Consider the following 22,376-nt stretch of genomic DNA (forward strand, 5'->3'; position numbering starts at 1 on the left):
TGTTTGATAAGAAAATCTAACCCTAATTCCACTTCAGAACTTTGTACAAATGCTAACTAAGTTTATAGTCTAAAATTTAAAAAGAGTTGTTATTTATACTTGGTATGTGCCACTTATCTCTAATAACTTCAAATAAAAGTTAACGTTGTGAAGAAACAACCTGGACAAGTTACTTCAAGATGTCAAAAACAAAATATGAATAAGAATAATATCTCTTCCTTACATGGAGGCAGCCATTTGCACAAATGAACAAGCAGCAAAATGAATGAATGAGCAATTTTTTGTAAGGGTGAACAAACAGTTTTGGAGTTCACTCACAGAGTGCAGCAGTTGGCAGACTAGCCAAATACAAAAAAAATATAGTTGTTCCACTGTGGCCCATCCTCCCCTACTGATGATGTTACTTGGATCACAAAGATTTATTTGGAAGCATTGGCCAATATAAAACCTTTATGAAGCTCAGTTTTTAACTTACTTTTTCACAGGGATATTACAGCCTCTTTTTCTTCCATCATTCAAAAAGATTTTCGAGGTAGTAACGCAAACTAAATTTTGAAGGCTACTATACCCTTTAATCTAGATCCAAATAAACCCTTAAATGCAACTGACTGGGCTTTCTAAATAATTGGCACACCAGTTGATACTTAAAAACTAAGTTTCCTTCTGATAAATTTAAGCATTAGATAAAAACATAGTCTAGTATATTTCCCATCCTTATGGAACAGCTGAAGCCAATTTTATTGTTAGTTCTGTCCGGTTTTCTGTAGATGTCGTGTTTTGTTTAAATTTTGTTTCCATTATTTTAGGGCTAGTTTCTTATTATTTGTGTCTCACTGTTTGGTTATATAGCTAGTGGACGAGTTTTTGTTTATGACTAGATAGTTTTATTTGGTTAAACGAGGTTTTAAATTACTGAAATAACAAAGAAACAAATTGTAAATAAAACACAACATCTACAGAAAACCGGACAGAATTAACAATAAAATTGGCTTCAGCTGTTCCATAAGGATGGAAAATCTATTAAGGGACTATGTTTTATCTATGATTTAAGATAGTAAAAAGTGATATTCAACACATTCAGCTGAATTTTAAATTTCTCATTAATTTGGTCTGTTTTTTTTAATTTTTTCTCAATCACATACTGTTCTTATTCAAAATTCAATAATTTGTAAATTGTTTACATTCACATATTTATTTTGTTTATTAGCGAATTTCCCATATAGGTAATAAGCTATTCTCCGTAAGTCTCATGGTAAGACCTGGGCCCTTAGCAAATTTCCTTATAGGGAAGAAGCTATATTTACTGTAGGTGACACGGTAAGACCTATGCCCGGGACCGATTTCTTTTTTCATTTTGATGTCCCCAGAGGCCAAAAACACCATTCATTCAAATTTTTTATATATGTATATATATACGTCTGTGAACAACTTGAGTATTTTTTGTCCGATTTTGATAAAATTTGGTTTGTAGGTGTAAACGGCATAAACTTGAATGAGTTCGCAAACCAGCATGATCGGACCATGGGAACGGGGTTTAACGGGGGGTTGTATGGGGTAAAAATGGGGTTTTCTCATTTTTTACCCTTAAAACACAAAATTTTTCAATTTTTCTCTAGACCTTTTTAAAGAGCTTAAAAAACCAATAATGATGTATATCAAAGTGTTTTTGTATGGTTATTGGTTACGGAGAAGTTTTAAAAAAACTCCTCATTTAAAACTCTCATTTGTTATTCTTATGGAGAATATACTAAACTATTAATATGACGAACATTTTAAGTATGGGTTGTGACTTGTAGTTTTTAAAAGATCATGGGTACTTTGGGATATATATATATATATATGGATTTATTTATGCTTTTTTAAATTTACAGGTAATCAAATTGAAATCGAAAGTTAAGTACCAGTATTTATGTTTATAAAACATCAGTAAACCAAGAAAAAACTAAATACATCCACTCAAGTCAGATATTCAATGTATGCACTTTGTTCCATGATTGATTATTACAAGGTCAGAAAATTACTGTAATTTATACATGCAATCTTGCATCCAAATAATTACAGAAATGCTCAACAAATTGCTATTGAAAGTACTCAAGTTGTTTGCTGTATCATATCCACTGATGCTGAGTCTGAATAGTTTTTAACGTTTTGTACAAACCAGTATTGAAGCTCCAAAGGGTGTTATATCATTGTTAGACAACATTTCCAATTCAAATGGTTTCTTGTTCCACATAGTTTATTGCCCAAGGTCTTTCTTGTCAAAGAGCCAAAGTTTCTAGACTCCAGTGGGTGTTAGTCTTTCAGGATGGACGTTGCCTTTCTGTACGTTCTGTGTTGCTTGTAAGTTTGTACATTAAAGTCTATCACAATTAGCATTATTTTAAGTTCATTAAGAGTGTTACGTATTACAAAATGCTTCTCAAAGTATGATTAAATCTAATTCAGAATGCGTCAAACCAAAATCACTCTGATTTGTTAGGTGAAATTAAACTTATGAACATGTGATTACTTACTATTACTTAGCTTCATGCTAATTTGCTTAAATTGGTGATTTTGTCGAATGTTCTTAAAGTATATTTTAGCAAATAAATGTCCCATATTGAGAATAAGCTATTATAGTAGGAGTCATGATAAGACCTCAACCCGTTTAAGTACCCATCAAACTAATGCTATTGAAATAGGGAATAAAATATGTAATATTTTTAAGGAGATATGTTAGTGTAAATACAATCAGGCAAATGGAAATTCCCTTAAGTTGGGTTTTCCTAGGTGCGGAAGCGGAGCACGGAGAGAGGAACGCGGAGAGCAGACTCCTCTTGTCTTAGGTCATTAAAATGTTACTCTTTTCCTAGAAGCGGAGCGGAATACCATGTTAATCGCTTTTCTGCCCTCTGCTCTCCGCCCTCCGCGCGCCTCTTCTCCGTCTAGGAAAACCCGGCATTAGTCTGCGGAGAAGGTATTTTAATAATGTTACTGAGACAAGGATGCAATTTTAAATTAATGAAATATAAGTTTATATAGGATGAGATACCTTGTATGCTTTAGAGACTATTGAAACCTAAATAGTTATAATAAATTATTTTTAAAACCTCAAATCCTTGTTCCTCAGAATAGAGCGTGGATCTAAAAGCTATTATTTTAAATGTGTCACCTATTTTCACGGCTATAATTAATTGGTAGAATATCACATGCCGGTTTTTGGAATGTTACATTTTGATTTTTCCATTAGATTTTTTAGTTTTATTTATATAAATAGGAACACAAGGATTGAGAAATATTTTTAATATTTGAGATCATACTAATATTACTGGGAGGCTATATAAACCTTTAGTAATTTAGTACCTACTTTTTTGCTCTAAATAGATTTACTTTTTTAATTTCTCTAGTTTTACTTTCCTTCAATAGATCCTTGATTTGGTCTATTAGATGTTGAGTGGGGTTTCTAATGGGGCATACAATCTTTTTCACCACAATGTTTAAGCTACGCGTATTGCTGTCCATACCGACTGTCATCGTCATTTGGGGACCGAGCAGGTTTTTACATCCCTAGGACCGAAAATCAGCTGGCCGCTTACTTTCTTAAAACATTAATTAATGAATATTAAAATACACATTGTAATAGAATTGTTTTATTGTCACCGCTGCCCATCAACTATTTATTATAATTTAACTGATTCCTCAAAAATTATTTCTTCACATAACCATAAAGTTGTAGTTCTGTTTACTATTAGTGAGCATTATTATTGTTATTGTGGTAAACAGTGGTAATAGAGTATAGTGTGGTGAAAAATAGCATTCGTACCAATGACCAAAATGGAGTTCTCAAGCCGGCAAAACCTCATTTTCGCCCCTAGGTACGAAATACTATTTGATTTTAATGTACCCAGCTGGCCAGCTGTCCATGATTGTTGTATTTTTAATAAATGGCCTAAGAACTAGACGATCTTAAAGTAAGTAAAAATACCCCCGCCGCAGCAAACCTGCCGACTAAGCAAATTTCCATTTACCTGGCTTGATTTCTACTCAAATATTCCCTTAAAATTGTCAAATTGATTTTCTAATTATATAACATTAATTTTAATGAATACTTAGGTTTGCTGCTACAGGGAAGGTATTGAGGTATGTTTTTTATTGAAATGTTGATAACTTAGTATGAAATAAACAAAATTGCCAAATTTGAATATATATCCGATACACAAGCAAACTACAACAGTTTATTTATTTTCCATAAGAATAACATGGGAATTTTAAATTTAAAATTTTTTTAATTATCTATGTAACCGTTATGCATAAAACAACGCTTCAACATGTACCAAATTTCATCGAAATCGGATAATTTTTGCTCGAGTTATTTTGCTATCGGACACATATATGAATCTGAACAGAGGGTGTTTTGCCCCTGGGGACATCAAAACGAAAAAGTACATCGGTCCTCGGTCTAATGTCTTACCATGAGACCTACAGTAATAGCTTATTCCATATATGGGAAATTCGCTAGAAGCAGGAGGGTCATAACAGTTGCTATAGGTCACCAAAAGTCATTCCATTCATTAGTTTGACTCGGTAAAACAGTTTGTTTATTCTACAGAATTTAGTAATTTAGATGAGCGCAATCTGTTGGGGGCTCACATCAACTATGGTGATTTTTATTAAAAATTAGACGACAAATTTAACATGGGGATGGAATGTCGTAGAATTGTGTGAGATGATCTGAGTAGGCACTTTGTTACTGATCAAGACCAGCTGTTTCATAGCTATTGGTCTTAAAAGCCTATTGCTTGTTCGTACAGTTGGTTCCGATTCGAATTATCAAAATTTACTAACTTTTCTCGGAATTGAACCAATCTTCTGATTGGAAGTCAAGCTACCCATCTATATTGATCATAATCAGGTAAATGTATTTTATATTCACTGCTTGTTTGTGTTTCAGCTTCTTATGTGTGGGTCATTCCCATTTACAGCATCATCTGACTCATGACCCAGGGACGGAGATGATACAAGAGCTCTACTCTGCTATAGAGTCAGCTGACTATCAGCTAGCTCCGCCCTCAGACTACCCAGAACACCACCAGGTGATTGACGGAGAGAGTTTTGACTTCATCGTGGTGGGCGCAGGGTCAGCCGGTAGTGTCGTAGCCAGTAGACTTTCGGAGGTGAGCTGCTTCAAAGAATTAATTATGGAATCCCTTTCCTTATTCATTCCCTGTTTAGTTTACTGTTTGAGAGAAATTGGGGTGATTTAACTTTTAGTTCGTTTTAGAATGGCTAGTTCAATGGCAATAGAAAAATGATCAGAGAAAATTTCATTTTCGGAGGGCAGATCTAATCGCTGCCATGTGTTTAAAAAATAGCTTAGTGGGCAAATGTAAGCACAGAAAAGTGTTTCCTTGTAAAGGCAGTGACTCATGGTGACTCATATGGAAACTCTTGGGAAAGTGATGCGATAATCGCATCTTATGGGAGTAACCACACCTGCCAACTCTCATGGAACCACAGTTGTAAATGTCTTCTTGAATCCACTCGCCAAAATTCAAATCGAAGTTTTTGTTTTGCTGCAAAGTACCACCAAGAGTCTGCAAGGTGTGCACAGGGTGCAAAAAAACGGTGACAACAGTGCTCTTTGTGTGTTTTCAGGACGAAATATCCTAGGAAGAAGCAGGAGGGAGAGCTTTGACGCGCCCTGCTTTGCTCCTGCAAGAATTGCCGAAGTATGGTGCAACCTAATCTGGGGCTCCAATATGAATTCAATGGGTGGGGAGGGAGGGCATTGCTGTGCATTATTTTCACAAGTTTCATCTACTAGGTTTCTTTTAACTATTTTGTCATAATCAGCTCAAAATAACACAAAGTACAGGGTTCCACATAAGATTAGTGTGGTGCAATTTTATACATTAGCCATATACTAATAATTTACAGCGTATGTAAGATGTTCTTGGTTATTGGTTATGGTATTGGCCTCATGCCCAAGTTTAATTTCATTCGTAATCGTTGCCGAGTTTGTTTATCTAAATAAATAATTGTGACCTGAAATCAAAATTCTTGACCAGCAGATACAATTGGCGAGGTTGGCCATCACGATAATTACTTCCTAATTTTCTTGACATCACATTATGCGGTTCAGAAAGTAAGGAAAGTTTACGTCTGATGCTGATAGGTAAGTGCTGGTCCCGTTCACCTCAGTAACTCAATCACTGTCCAACTACAGGAGAAATGTGTTTGTGCTGCTTGTTGTCGCAGTGTTCAAGTTTAAAAAGTGTCCTACAACTGAAATTCTGCCAGTTGAGGTGCGCTCTGTAATACGGTTTGGTAGTGGTCATACATTTAAAAGCTTTATTGGGTTAAAACCCATAGAAATTTATCGTCAAGGGTGTGAAGTGTTCAGTAACAACGTAATCAGTTTAAGTTACGTTCGGAAATGGTGCATTCATTTTAGAAATCGCCAAACCATAGTTGATATCCAAAATTTTGTTATTTCATGACAATACCCGACCTAACACGTCAAATCGTACACTTGATCTTCTTCAAACATTCAAATGGGAGATTTTCCCTCAACCATCCACCCCAGAGTCCATACCAGGCTCCGACTTTCACTTGTTTTGAGCACAAAAAAGAAGACTAGGGTAGCAGCATAGCGATTTGATTATGACGAGGGCCTCCAATTTTGTGTCATTAGGTAGCTGAGCTGGCAGACAGTGGAACTCAAGATCATAGGAGTTTCAAAGCTTCTCCATTGATTTGATACAAAAATGCTTCATTTTGTTGGGCAGCTATGTGGAAAATTAGTATTTTAGTCGATCATTCAAAGGTACCTATGTAATACAATTTTTCTTGTAGGTACAAACTCTTTCCTGAACAGCCTTTGTATTTAGGCAAACAAAATCAGCAACAATTATTTGTAAAACTAATATCTTTCTAGTGACCAATACGATAATTTCCACATTACCGTGGGAGACCGGAGATATTCCTGATTTTACCACAATAGCGGGAGACTTTCGATAAGGTTTTTGTGAACGCACGAGACGATGGTGATGTTTCTGTGCCTGAGGAAGATATTCAGGATTGGTTATATTTAATAGTTAATGTAATAAATAGCCCAGAAATATAATGGAAAACGTTTTTGTACTGAACAAATTATTGATACATCTTTTTAACAACTACACCAAAAACAAAACCATAACATACAAAAGGTAAACAAGACAATTAATAATTGATCAGGTGATGATGTAAAGATAAGATGAGAAATATTACTTCTCTAACACCACCCCATAATGTTTATCAACTTGATCCAGTCCGATTAATTGTACTGACTCTTGGTGCATTGGGCCAGGAACACCTTTTGTCTTGTTTCTTAACACAACAAAGTTTTCAGGCGGTTGAATATGTAGGGCTTCTTTCCGCTGTCTGTTCAAAAAAGCAGTTGACAAATCCAAACGATGAATTTTTGTACGATCATGAACCACATTATATACTTCAAATGGTCCCATGTCCTTTGGTTTCCGTGTTCTTTGTAGATATCTTCTCACCTCTGGGATTGCTTCAGGATCATTTGTTGTGTACATCTCTTCTTCAAGACTTGATTCTCGCTTTTCTTCTTCAAGACTTGATTCTCTGTTTTCTGTGTCAGGTTCTGATATTGTGTCATCTGTTATACACATGTCCTCTTCTAGATTTGATACATCCTCAGCTATGTCATCATTAATATCATTCTCAGTTATGGTTCTACTCTCTGAATCATCATTTGATAGATCTAAAATCTTGTATGATTGGTTATCTCTCACTTCTCCCCCTTCAACTGGTTTTTCCTCTAAGAACACAACATTTCTGGATTTACAAAACCATAACCTACAAAAGGTAAACAAGACAATTAATATTTGATCAGGTGATGATGTAAAGACAAGATGAGAAATATTACTTCTCTAACAATATTGGTTATTTATTATATTACTTCTTTGCTTGACATACTTTTATAAATGTAGATAAATAGTATCTAAATATGAAATATATATTCAAAACAGATTTATAAATCAGTTTGTTAAAATTGAATATAATTTTATGATAAATTTTTCATAAATATTTCTGAACAGTAAAAGGTAATTCCAAATGGTATTACATCGATACTATTCTCAAATTTAGAACCTTGCTTAGGTATGAAATTGTACTAATCTTTTGTGGACACTCTGTCCTTACTTTATTGATTTCACCAGTTCTTAGTGAATACCATTGTTACCTATGGTTACCATAGGTAACATCGACACTGAATAACTATTATACAGGTGTGAAGTGTAATACTATTTGTCAAAACAGGTGAAGAAGTGGAAAGTGCTGCTGATAGAGGCTGGTGGAAACCCGACCAAGACATCAGAGATTCCAGGACTTCACCACTTCCTGCATGGGTCCTCAGTAGACTGGGCCTACCTGACGGACCCTGGAGAGGACAACTGCCTGGGGATGGTGGGGGGAAGCTGCCGGTGGCCTCGAGGGAAGGTGCTTGGTGGAAGTAGTACAATAAACGCCAACTTGTACGTCAGAGGCCATCCTCGGGACTACAACGCATGGCTCGAGTCTGGCAACGATGGCTGGGGCTACAAGGATGTGTTGCCTTACTTCAAGAAATCCGAGGGACTTCGGGCTCAAGAAGTCAAGGACAGTGAGAACTACAACCATTATCACGGGACAACAGGCCAGCTCACAGTGTCAACTTACAACAACTCAGAACTGAAGGAACTGATTAACGCTTTCTCCAACGGAGTGAAAGAGTTAAACTACAAAGTTCATACGGATTGTAACGGGAAGTCTCAACTAGGTTTTGTACCTCTACAAGGTACGATTGTCGATGGAAAACGGTGCAGTGCTGCAAAAGCGTTTCTGACTCCGGTAAAAAATCGGAAAAATTTGAAAGTATCTAAGTTTTCTTTGGTTTCAAAAGTTTTAATAGACAAAAATAAAGTGTATGCAGTTGAGTTTACAAACAAAGAAGGTTCTGTGGTTACAGTTAAAGCTTCAAAGGAAATTATTTTATCTGCAGGAGCAATAAATACTCCTCAGATTTTAATGCTGTCTGGAATCGGACCAAAACTTCACTTGGATGAATTAGGGATTAAAGTTGTGAGCGATTTGAAAGTCGGTGAAAATCTACAAGACCATATGCTTATGACCGGAGTTTTACTGTCGTTTAATTACAGCAAACCAGTTAAATCACATCTGGAACACATGTTTGATTTTCTAACAAAGTCGTCCGGTAAATTTAGCAATGTTGGACTTTTGAGTTCTTCGATATTTATCAATGTTGAAAAGGATGACAACCAAGACGACTACCCCGAAATACAGTTTCACATGGTGGATATTGATCCAAACATGGAGGAAGACGTTATTGGGCTTGTCCAACATACCTACAATATCAAAGAGGACATCTCAAAGTCTTACATTAACGCTAATAAAAACCGTTATTTAGTACTTGCTATGCCAACGCTTTTAAGACCGAAAAGCCGAGGAAAGGTTTTACTAAGAAACACCGATCCTAAATCAAGTCCTAAAATTATTTCTGGTTACCTTAATAATGAAGATGACATAAGAGTTTATCTCGAGTCCATTAGATTTGTAGAAAAACTTGTTAATACCAAGGCTATGAAAACCTTAGATGCTAAACTTCATAAAATAGACATCCCAGGTTGTAGGGACTTTGAGTTTCCGTCAGATGAGTATTGGACGTGCTCTCTTAGACATATGGTCTCCACGACGTTTCATCCGACATCTACCTGCAAAATGGGTCCCCCTGAGGACCCTGACAGCATTGTGGACCCTCGGCTTAGAGTCAAAGGTTTGGTGGGTTTGCGTGTAGTAGACGCTTCTGTCATGCCTCAGATCATCAGTGGAAATACTAATGCACCAACTATTATGATAGGTGAGAAAGCTGCTGACATGATCAAACAGGACTGGGCCGATGATGAACTGTAAAATTTTGTATACGAACATATAGGATATCAAACTCTTTCTTCAGATTTAAAATAACCACAAGCCAACTACAGTTTCAGAAGTCTAACTTCCATCATCAGGTCTGATTCAATTCATTTTTATCGTCATTGATTATAAAAATCTTATCACCTACGACCTTTTTTAAACCAGCCTTTTCAATTGAATTCTTTCATTTGAAAAGATTTACTTGACGGCAACACACTCACAATACACTGATTTAACGAAATTCCCAGCAAGGATTTAGCCCAGAAAACAGCTGTTTGCCGCCGGCGCCAGCTTAAATGGGGTTTCAATTCGTACTACCACAGAAAACATACTAGTAGTATGCTTTCTGTGGTACTACACTGTAATAGTAATAGCGAATAACGTACGAAACTTTACATAATACTACACAGAAAAATTAGTTCATTTTTTAGTTAATTTTCATTTTAGGCACCACAAAATAAGAAGTATCATAGCAAATGCCTTCCAAAAAAGGTATAATACATGGGAAGTGCAAGAAGAAGTACACTGTCTTTCTTCTAACGGAAGCACCAGAAGAGTAGATATTTTATTGATCGAAAGAGAAACTAACAAAGGCATAATTCTGGATCCTACAATTCGATTTGAAATAAACATAAATCAAGCTAACGAAGTAAATGAAGAAAAGAAAAAAAATTATGATTCTACCTTTGAATATTTCAAGCAAAATTTTAAAATTTTGAAAATTGAGGTGATTGGATTGTTTATTGGTTCTAGAGGAAACTTTTGGAAACAATATGATTTGGACAGATCCTTTTTGAAAATTATTATTCATGAAACATTAAGAGGTTCAATGACCATAATGAGAAATCATATGGCAAACATCAAAATTAATCAGTCTTATAGCTGTATAATCCTTCGATATTTTATGTGTACTATTTTTCTGTGTCATTGGCAACCTTATTTTTTAAGGCAGACGTATTTATTTTTATAAATAAATTCTTTTCTCTCATAACACAATTTATTTAGAACATAACATAAATTATAATATTTTATTTTTATATTTCAGAAAATTAAAATAGACCGTTGCAATTAGCTGTTTATTTCATCAGCTGACTAAGTGCACGGTAATCGTATATTAGTTACTAGTCCTGAAAATGGGTATTTGTTTACCGGACGAGTGTGGTCGTTCCCGTGCGAGACGAAGTTGAGTACGGAATTACCATACGAGTGACGTACGGTATTTTACGCCATACTACAAATCCTTATATTGATTAAAGGACTAACAATCACTAGTTATAACCATAACCTCTCTGAGAGGTTATGTTTTTTTTCATATAACCACTCATTGCCACCCAAATACAGCATAATCAGCTTATTGGTGTCCGGTAAAACTCATTACAGTACGAGTAGTACGCAATGAAACCCCATTTGTTTAAGCTGTTTGCCGCCTGTTTATCAAATGGGGTTTCATTACATACTAATGTACTCAAATGAGTTTTACCTGACACCAACCAGCTGATTATACTGTATTTGGTGATGAGTGGTTATAAACATAAACATAACCTCTCTTAGAGGTTGTTATGACTAGTGATTGTTAGTCCTTTAGTTGGGGAAAAATTACCACCAACATACAGTATCCTTAAATTATAAGGACAGATTAATTTGTCTGGTGTAAACTATCGTACGTCACTCGTCCAAAATGTGTTTACCGGACTCGTATGGTAATCCCGTGCGAAACGAACGACCACACTAGTCCGGTAAACACTTATTTTCAGGACTAGTAACGTTGATACTATTACAGTATTTTTTTGTTATTTAACAGTAAAAGTTTGGGCCAATGAGGTTCAATGATTGGGAGAAAAGAAGTAAAATTGTAATACTACGAATGCCCTGTTATCAGCTGTTAAGACCAATTTAACATTGAGATTAAACAATGAGTGAGTGGTTGGAATATTTACTTGATTCTTTGTTGTACATTAAAGAAAATCTTAATAATATTCCTGCTAACAATTCAGTACATTCATATTTTACCAGACAGAGCCATTTTATCAGAATTCACCAATGTAATTATCAGACTACCATTAAACCTACTTTTGAATTAGGTAAGAAAATCTTTAATCATACGTATGTTTTGTATGTTTTTATACGACAATAAATGAATTGATTTGGGATAAGTCGTTACATCACAATCTGTGGCAATGCGAAGTTATTAACGAAAGTCATGAGTAGTAATTTTTAGTACCTAATTAAAAAACGGCCGTAGGGAAAATTAGTGTACGCAACTCACGTAATTACCCTTTACGAAACCCGTAGAAGTTTTAAAGACACTCGCCAGTCGCCAAGGCCTGTACCTTACAATTTTTACTCGTGTCTTTAAGTGAGACCACGAATACTAGAACTTCGTGGTAAAGACTATCCTTACACGATATCGTTGCGTACTACTATAATAGAAAGAGGGAGCTGATTAGGGAAAAACAACAACAAACACATTTTGTTTAGCACTAATTAAATTAGTTTATAAGAGTTGTAAATGTTTGTAGTTACGTCTTAAATAAAACAAAATGAATTTTAGAACTTGTTTATAATTAAATCCATTTTACTTTTAAAATAGTGCCCTTCGAATTTTTTGAAATAAGAATGTAAACAAATGTGTGGTATTTAGAAATTGGACTTATCTCAATTAATTAACGGAGTACGTTTTTACTATTTGTGAGAGTGATTTTGCTCTTATCAACGATCAAAACTAAACACAATAAAACAAGCCCTTTCGTTGTTTTGCTGCGGACTTAAATGTTTTTTTTAATTCAAATGAAAGGGAGAGGGAGGGCGCAAAACTACCTCTCAAGAACATAGTGCTTCACAATAAATTATGATAACCGCGGACCATCTACAGACTCTCAGATTATGCCGGATTATTGAGGGACTACTGCATTTAAAACAACTAATTTAATTTTCCTCTTTTCGCAGTTTTTATGTTGATTCGACAATTTCAAATCCAAATGCTTACAAAGTACACAGTAACACTTTTTTGGGAGAGAATTTAGGCTCTTAAGACAATCTAAAAATGTGTGTTAAAGAGTTTTAAAAGAAGCTAAAACTTAAGTAAAAATATTTGTTCAACGAAGGGCATATTTCTCGAGTCCCCTTTCCTGTTGGAGGTAGGACTACAGTATTTCATACCCCCAAATTCCCTGAACAAAATACTTGCCCGCTTTCACAGAAAAATAGGATAGTGTTTAGATATGTGTTCACGTTTATAAATAACTCTTGTTTTACCATTACGTTTATGACAACAATATGGAACATTTTAATCGTTTAGACCAGGATCAGTTCATCAGCATCAGACGTAGACATCGATCCGGACTGCCTTAGTTTAGTGACTCATGCGCATCCCAGCAAACAGAGCAGTTGTGTCGTACGCTGGGAATTTTCCCTGATCAAGGGAAATTTTCTTAAAAATTGATCAACTTTAAATTCTCTTTCCGTAGTAAACAATGTAATGATGAATTTTCGCAAGTGATAAGAAAATAGGAGTAGTACAAGAGTATAAAGTGAGTCATTACATAATTGATACCATGTTTGAAGTGCAAGATCTATCGAGTACTTTAAATGGTCGAGAATATGTATAGACCCACTTTCACTCGTGTTTTGAACGTTACTTTTCGCTACACTACAAAGAATAATTATTTTCTTCATTACACAACTCATAGAATTTGTATGTTATGCCTTCAATTTAAAGTGAATATTGACTTTAGTTGTTGAAAATTGAAAATGTTGTGTAATGTTTCAATTTAACTTACCGGTAACCGTTTTAGGCTATGTTATGCCTAGGCTAGGTTAGGTTTTTTGTTAGATCAATTGTAATAAAAGTAGGCCTATCTCACATTTTTCATAGTTTAAATATTTCTTAATGTTCTTTAAATTACTAATGAAATAATGTTTCTAATAGTTTATTTTGTAAATAGTGGTAATAAAGAATATTTCTACCCACTTACCGTACCTAGGTTAGCTTACCCACTTACCGTATTTAGGTTAGGTTATCCATTGTAAATATTTCAGCAACACAATAACAGTTATGAATGTACATTACTATTTTATTTCACACTCAAAGGGATAAACATGTAAATTTAACAACTAACTAAATAATTAAAACATATTTATTTATTACATTTGTTTCAATGTTTGTTTACTAGTTTACAATAGCTTCTCTGACAGCTCGAGCTCCAGCCGAAAGCAGCTGATGGATCAAGAACGATCAAGTGGGCAGCGATGACGTCAGGCTACCGGAAAAGGAAGATAACTTTTGGTGGAAACATCTGGGTTTAAAGTTCTAGAATATTCCATGGTCTCCATAGCAACCAAATCGGGTATAAATACAGCAGTCCACGGGCCAGTCTTCACTTCACGAGTTGACAGTCAGCGCTGCGGGTGTAAACCATTTGCCAGGCGCAAATAAAACAATAAAATTAATAGTAATCAAATTTGTATTTGTAAAAGAAAATAAAAACAAGGAATAAGGTCAGTCCCAATTGTGTACTCATTTGAAATATTAATAAGGTAATTTGAATTAGACAAGTAAGTAGGATAGAAATTAGAATAGGCCTACACACAAAGCATTTGTCAGGCCCCGGCAGACCGCTGGTGCTGCGGCTTTAACACTCAACACTCACGCACATTCGGTAGTTGTCTGGCACCTTTTTTAAAGAGTGCTGCGACCGAAATAACACTTACAAGTAGTGGCACTAACAATTTAACTCCATACAAAGCATTTGTCAGGCCCCGGCTGACCGCTGGTGCTGCGGCTTAACACTAAACAAGCACGCATATTTGGTAGTTGTCTGGCACCTTATTTTAAGAGTGCTGCGACCAAATAACACTTACACATAGTGGCTCTGTATAACTTAACATTATATCTCACATTTCACACATTCTGCAGTTAGGATAAAATCAGTCACGTGGCAAAGAACCCATCCCTGAGAAACTTTGATAAAAATACAAAATAAATACAATTAAATGAAATTCAGATTTAAGTCATTGAGACGTTACAAATTGGCGCCCAACTAGGTGGCTTGATTTTATCACGGCTATAGATTATTTTAATGCAGAGATATAATTTACGAAAATATATAACACCTACACTTAGAGCACAAGAAGCACACTTAAATATGAGCCGGCAATTAGACGAAATCAATATGGAAGAATTATTAAGTCCTAATAATGACAATCCCGGAGATGACTTATACAGTATCGATAATCAAAATTTAGCGTCTGGTGACAATCTAAATCATAGTAATGTAACAAGTCCCAGTAGAACACAGCACACAAACATGGACCAAACAATAATTAGGCCTATATTACAGACACTTGAAGAGTTTAAAGAACATTAAGAAATATTTAAACTATGAAAAATGTGAGATAGGCCTACTTTTATTACAATTGATCTAACAAAAAACCTAACCTAGCCTAGGCATAACATAGCCTAAAACGGTTACCGGTAAGTTAAATTGAAACATTACATTTGATAAAACAATAACAAATATTAAAGTTGTTGACGGTGGAAAATTTTCTCTTGTAAACAATGTTACTTTTGGTAGTAAACAATAGACAGCTGTTGAAAATATGATGTTTCGCAGGTTGTTAACACATAACGAAAACACCTCAACTCATAGTAGTGTGGTAAAAATTATATTTCTGAATTCTGAACCCTCACATTTTTCAGGATTGGAAAACGTACTTATATTGTAAAGTTACTTGATTTCCTCCTGACGTTTTAACATTGGAATTGATTACTAAACAAAACTAATCCTTACGTATGAGATGCTAGATTTGCGCCTTTGTAAAATAAAATCTAATTTTCAATTCCTTTAACCTTTTATTAATGTTATGCATGTTAGCTATACATGACTGTTATTTTTAAAGGTTCTATGGCTCTTGCGCTGCAATTCTGAATCAATATTAATTAATCAATTACCGATAACTAATTACTACGCCTAATTTAGTATGCTAATAAATACATTTCGAGAAGAACTTTTAGATGAAAGGTAAGTTTTATAAGGTTTTAGTACATACATTATGTAATTTTGTAATTACATGCATCTATGCCTATATAGAATATGATTTATTAGTAAATATTTTTCAAATAGTGTTAGTCAATATCAATACTATTTAATAAAAACCCATTTGGACATAAAACAACCAAAATGGTGGGTTAAATTCCTTTAAATATCTACTAAAACATTATATATGTTTATAGCTAGTTGTGACCGTACCAAAATACAAAGTAAATAGAGTAAATATAAGTAAAGTGCAATTAATTACAAAGCCGTATTAAAACTTATCACACTTACACACACACCAAACAAATCGATAAAATATCACAAATATCTGAATTATTATTAATTTACATCTACCTTGTTAAACTACGATATTAGTTCATAAAACAAAATTTAAAGTACTAAAATGTCAAAAGGATTTTACCCAAATGCAATTTTGGGCCGTTTTGCACAACGGGGAAATTTCACATATTTGGGAATTTTCGTGTTGCCTCATGAAAGGCTGGCAGCCTGGATCTCCCGCCAAGTTACAGCTGTCTCGGGCTGTCTGCTAGCCCAGCAGTTTGTATTTCAGCAGTGTCAGGTGTGGTCAGGGTAGTGCAGCAGTCCACGTAAGTTTTTCATCATCATAACGCATGTTTAGAATTTAATATTCATAAAGGAAATATTTTATATTAGCTTTTGCAAACTATAGAACATTGCGTAAAGTACGATTAAAACAAAACTGTGAATCTAAACCTCTTTTTCAAAATCAGGGCAGGCACATTGCAGCTTCCTAAATTACTTCATAGTGAAAACTATTTCCTCACTGATTTCAACTAGGAACTTCTAGGGTGACTGCAAGACATAAAGCATATCAATGATTAAATATGATCAAATTGTACATAATTAACACCCTAATAAAACGTGTCGTTGTTTGTGTTGTATTTAAGCCGCATTATAATGTGTTTACCTCCCCTACTCGGGCATCGATTTTTGGTTTGAAGTTTTTAAAATAATACTACACTAGGCCTATTCCTTCGGTAGGTTAATGTTGTTAAATAATATTTATACTTTCCAACAAGTGCACAAATCCCTTGTTTATTTTGAGTTGTAGCTCTTTCGGGGGGTTTTCGTACATTCTCCACATTTTTGTGACGATTATATACCAAATGTAATTACTCTGTAGTTCTAGAAATTTCTCCTGATTTCTTCAACTATTTACCTTATTTTTGAGTTTTAAAAACCTACTTATCCAATGGTATATCGTGTATGAGAAATTCGTTACTGTCTAAAGTCTAAAGATTGTTATGTTAGTATTCTTCGTGTTATTTTTTTATTTAAAAATGTGTGAGTTGGAAACAACCACAGTTTATCTTAGTTCTTTAGTTATTTCCTTTGGCATCGCTATAGCGACTACTAGGGGGTCCTCAGCGTCAAGTCTTCATAGAGCAAATAGGGCTCTATTTTTACTATCTTTTTATAAATGAAAACTAAAAGACCTGTTGTAAAGTGAAAAGCATTAATTAGTATTTTATGATTACGAAAGTTCGGTAGATGACATCATAAAAGTGGATCTTAAAACTTTGTTGGCGTCTTCTTGTCTTCTTTTTGCTCCTCTTGGAGGCTGGCTGGTCCATCTCCCTTGTTAGCGTGAAAATGATTTCAACAACAAAAATTCATATTAGTCCATGGATTTTCTGCTTAACAAGTATGACGCAGCACAAACAACGCAACTTAGCTAGACACACGTTTTTCTGTAGGCAGTATATAGCAATGGTAAAGGGGGTCATTAACCAATGAACAATAACAACAAATCCGAGTAAGAACCATATTTTACATGTCAACTGTTACCGATATTTTTTTCAACTCTAAATTTCTTCGCCCGATCCACCCCCAACAACATTTTAAAAGTGTTTATGAACTCTATGATATCAAGAATCAATTGTCAAAAAAATGTGTTGCGTATTTGTGGTTCTTTAATGAGTTGTTTACACGATTCAATTCTTTAGAACTTACTGTAAAAGACGCCATCCCGGATAACCGGGTATTACGGCAACCCTATCAAAACCTTGGTTGAGCCAAGGTTAATAAACATTACCAGCCTCTGTAAAAGGAAATATCAAAAGATACGTAATTTAAATCAAGCGTAACAGAAAACGCAAATAACAAAACAGTTTCTCAGTTCACAGCTAACAACACGATTACTAGGCTAACAATAAACAGATTTCGACTTGTTTTCATTTATTGCATTAAGTTAGGCTACCGTACTTCAGTTAGTGACCGCTGATAAGATTTCGACGTTTTCTATTTAATCACAGCTAAGAAATAAGTGCTTTTTCCATTATCTGTGGCCCAATTTAAAGAGGATTTCTTACCATGTTGCTCAAAAACCGGCATTACCATGTTCTTGCTTTGAGGAGTTAGAAAAGAGTGAGCAAAACAAATTAAAGGTGTTTGTGATCCAAAGTATAGAAATATCTGACAGTTATATGAAAAATATTTTAGAACTCGTCGTCATTAACGCTAAATAATCTTTAAAAATCATTCTATATTTAGATGATGGCTACATGAAATAAATACAAGAGGTTACCCGCGAATTCACGGGTGAACAGAAGCCACCATTAAATTAATTTAATCAACTTTGACTTTATATTTCATTTAAATGGCCCAAGTTCGAGAAATTGTCATCTGAAAGAGTGTTAAAAGCAGTGGAACCTTCATACCTTACGTCCTAAGGTTGGCCGATGTTGTACCTGTAAACGCAGCTCTCTTTCACGACGTCTTTAATACTTTACTTTAATACTTTTCAATGAAATTGCGACCTGTTAAAGATCAGTGACAATCTCTTGGAACGAAGAACATACATGGTTTTAATCCCATATTTATTGTGTTTCGATCACCTTTAATCACTCACTTGTATCAAACAGCTAGAAATAGCTTCACTGTCCATTCGCCGCACTTCTTTTAAGAACATAAAAGTAAATAATAAAATAAGTAAACAAAAATGTAAACAAACAAACTATATTGTCAATTGCATTGGCCAGCTGTTGTTCACTAAATTCATCGAATAATAACTTCCAAAACATGCAAGGCGTAGCCCTTTGGAAATCAGCCCGTGGGACAGAGCCCTTAGGGAGTTCGTCCATATCAATACTTTTCGGCAAATCTACACACTCTAAGCTTCATTTTGATATGCCATATGCCTATATTTTTATTTGGTAAATTGCCTTAACCGTTTACATAAAATTTGATTGTATCACTTTAATAATATAATAGATAAATTACGATGTTTGATATAGACTATTCGTCGAAATAATGTCACAATAAACTATGAAACCCACGTTCGACTTAAAACTACTTCTCCATGTAAAAATAATATTTTCAATTAAGAAATCCTATCACAGTGATAAAATAAATTGGGAAATGGAATAATGGAGAATCGATGGGAGGTAGGGTGTGGGGGTGGGCGGAAAATTCCTATCAATCGCATCGACAAACAAGTTAAATTGAATTGAAAGCTTTTTCGAATCCAGAAATGAGACTACCCAGTTGGGAGTTAGTTCCAACAATGGTGTTGCACCTTATTTACCTCGGGTTTGTCTTGTGTTTGTGCCTTATTCGTTAAAGACTCTATTTACCTTGGAAATAAGTAACTTCCATACCATAAGACATGGTTCTATTTCCAAATTTTAAGACGAATATGAGCTACAACTACGAGCTTACAACACTGCATGATTACCAAGTACGATATAGTATATTTTGTACCTAGGCCGAAAAACATTTCGGTCCGTGGTACGTACGCTATTTTCACCACACTATACCCTACTAGTATTACCACAACTCACCACAATAATAATCCTATACTCTAATACGAGCAAAGTTTGCTTGTATGCTTGCTTGCTTGCTTGCTTGCTTGCAAAAAAGATCTCGAAAACGGCTCCGACGATTTTCTTCAAATGTTGTAAATAGTTTATTTCTGGCCTAAAAACGAGTTTACTGCAGTTAGAACTGCCAACAAAAATCTAATTACGTAGAAAAATTAAACTGAAAATCACATTTTTTTAACATTAGTCTTATGGGTTGCTAGGTAACCATATTGGATGAATTAAATAACAAGGAAAAAGTAAACAAAAGACTTGAAGTTGTAGCATGTGTTCATAATAAGCCAACTACCCACAGTATACTAGCAAATTACAAATACAGTACAAAAGGAAAAACATCACTTGTTAATATTTAACAAAGATTATACTGAAGATTACTCGATACATTGTAGTCAAGGGCAGCAGTGCGAAGTCTGGGATCTGTTTATGACGATTCGATTAGATTAAGGTATCTGCAATCCTAAAATACTATGGGAAGGGAAGGAAACAGGTCCGCGACATAGGAAGTGGTGAAGGAAGTAATAAAGGCAATGATGAAATGAAATGAAATGAAATGAAATGAAATGAAAATACTTTTTTATTGAGGCGAACATTAGGACCACATGGTCCTTTCTTACAGTTAACCTCTTATGTACTAAATATATACTAAACAATGTATTTTTATAAAACTTTTAAAACTATAAACAAAATAATAAGTAAAAACTAAAGTTATAAATCTTTGTCCCTAATATACGCATACACACACACATTCACTCTTTGCCATACCTAGGCCTAACGCACGCCATCCCACCAAGCCACGGTCATCCGATCGAGGTAGTACGCCTTCAGCGCCGCCGTCAGTTGGGAACGGGATTCTATGCTCCTGATAGTGAATGGTAGTGAGTTCCAAAGGCGACATGCTGTTACTGTAAATGATCTATTATAAACTGTTGTCTTATGGTGAGGAATTTGGAGAGTTGATGAGCCAGAGCGGGTATTTCTTGCACCTCTTTCATTTAAAAATCTAAAATTGATCGCGAGATAATTTGGAATTTTGAGATTGATGGCCGAATGAGTTATATTAATAATGCGTATTTCTCTAACGTCAGACAGTTTTAAAAGAGAAGAATTTTCATAGTACGGTGTGACGTGATCATCTCGTCGAAGATCATACAAAAATCTTATACAGTAATTTTGAGCTCGTTGCAATTTTGTTGCCAAAGCCACGGTCATATCATTAACCACGGTATTACAGTAATTGAAGTGGGGAAACACTAGTGACTTGATCAGTAAAAGTCTAATGTGAAATGGTAAAAGTCTTTGCATCTTCTTCAGTGTGTGGACAGCGGCAAACACCCTTTTACAAGTGTTAACCACCGTGTCAGTCCAGTCTAGTGTGTTGTGTATCGTCAAACCAAGACTTTTAACTTTGTTTTGGTATGGCAATACAGTACCATTCACAGTGATGTGAGGTAAAAAGTTTTGGTCAAGTCGGTTTAGTTGTCGTGCGTGGCCAATAATGATTGGTTTGGTTTTGTCAGGGTTAAGTTTTAGTCCGTTCTTTGCTGCCCACTCCACAATTCTGTTGATGTCGTCATATCATAAATCAATCATAAAATGCTATGGGAATAGAGGGAAACAGGTCCGTGACGTAGGAAGTGGTGAAGGAAGTAATAAAGGCAATCATAAAATGCTATGGGAATAGAGGGAAACAGGTCCGTGACGTAGGAAGTGATGAAGGAAGAAGTAAAGGCGAACAGTCCGGAGTGTGGGGACTGTTTACGACGATAAGATTAGGGTATCTGCAATCCTAAAATGCTATGGGAAGGAAGGAAAAAAGGTCCGCGACGTAGGAAGTGGTGAAGGAAGTAGTCAAGGCGAGTAGTCCGGAGTGTGGGAACTGTTTATGACGATTAGATTAAAGTGACTGCAATCTTAAAATGATATAGGAAGGAAGGAAAACAGGTCCGCGACATAGGAAATGGTGAAGGAAGTAGTCAAGGCGAGCTGTTGGAGTGTGGGAACTGTTTATGACGATTAGATTAAGGTGACTGCAATCTTAAAATGATATAGGAAGGAAGGAAAACAGGTCCGCGACATAGGAAGTGGTGAAGGAAGTAGTCAAAGCGAGCTGTTGGAGTGTGGGAACTGTTTATGACGATTATATAAGGGTATGGGCAACCCTAAAATGCTATGGGAAGGGAGGGAAACAGGTCCGCGACGTAGGAAGTGGTGAAGGAAGTAGTCAAGGCGAGCTGTCCGGAGTGAGGGAACTGTTTATGGTGATTAGATGAAGGTATTTGCAATCCTAAAATGCTATGGGAAGGGAAGGAAACAGGTCCGCGACATAGGAAGTGGTGAAGGAAGTAATAAAGGCAATCATAAAATGCTATGGGAATAGAGGGAAACAGGTCCGTGACGTAGGAAGTGATGAAGGAAGAAGTAAAGGCGAACAGTCCGGAGTGTGGGGACTGTTTACGACGATAAGATTAGGGTATCTGCAATCCTAAAATGCTATGGGAAGGGAGAAAAACAGGTCCGCGAC

General features: G+C 35.3%; 2 protein-coding genes across 3 annotated transcripts in view; both read left to right on the forward strand.

Moving 5' to 3' along the window:
• Window positions 1-2,286: 2,286 nt before the first annotated feature.
• Window positions 2,287-12,418, forward strand: LOC129000153 (glucose dehydrogenase [FAD, quinone]-like). The gene is made up of 3 exons (XM_054427087.1): window positions 2,287-2,340; window positions 4,931-5,153; window positions 8,305-12,418. The coding sequence occupies exons 1-3, from the start codon at window positions 2,306-2,308 to the stop codon at window positions 9,952-9,954; spliced, it is 1,908 nt and encodes a 635-aa protein (XP_054283062.1). The 5' UTR covers window positions 2,287-2,305; the 3' UTR covers window positions 9,955-12,418.
• Window positions 12,419-16,545: 4,127 nt separating this feature from the next.
• LOC129001666 (ubiquitin-conjugating enzyme E2Q-like protein 1) overlaps window positions 16,546-22,376 on the forward strand; it is a 44,029-nt gene continuing 38,198 nt past the window's right edge. The window contains exon 1 of one of the 2 annotated variants that reach the window (XM_054429042.1): window positions 16,546-16,600. The gene's annotated coding sequence lies outside the window, so the exon portion shown is untranslated. The remainder of the gene's footprint in view (window positions 16,601-22,376) is intronic. The other variant, XM_054429043.1, reaches the window with a different exon arrangement.

Source organism: Macrosteles quadrilineatus, unplaced genomic scaffold (assembly GCF_028750875.1).
Source record: "Macrosteles quadrilineatus isolate MER2022 unplaced genomic scaffold, UCM_ALF_1.0 Scaffold_8__2_contigs__length_117827958, whole genome shotgun sequence".
Classification (NCBI taxonomy): domain Eukaryota; kingdom Metazoa; phylum Arthropoda; class Insecta; order Hemiptera; family Cicadellidae; genus Macrosteles; species Macrosteles quadrilineatus.

Excerpts from the sequence above, each read along its gene's own strand:
- LOC129000153 (XM_054427087.1), top strand. The coding sequence starts at position 2,306 with ATGGACGTTGCCTTTCTGTACGTTCTGTGTTGCTT. Across the intron at positions 2,341-4,930 it reads CTGTACGTTCTGTGTTGCTT|CTTCTTATGTGTGGGTCATT; the intron begins GTAAGTTTGTAC and ends TTTGTGTTTCAG. Across the intron at positions 5,154-8,304 it reads TAGCCAGTAGACTTTCGGAG|GTGAAGAAGTGGAAAGTGCT; the intron begins GTGAGCTGCTTC and ends TTGTCAAAACAG.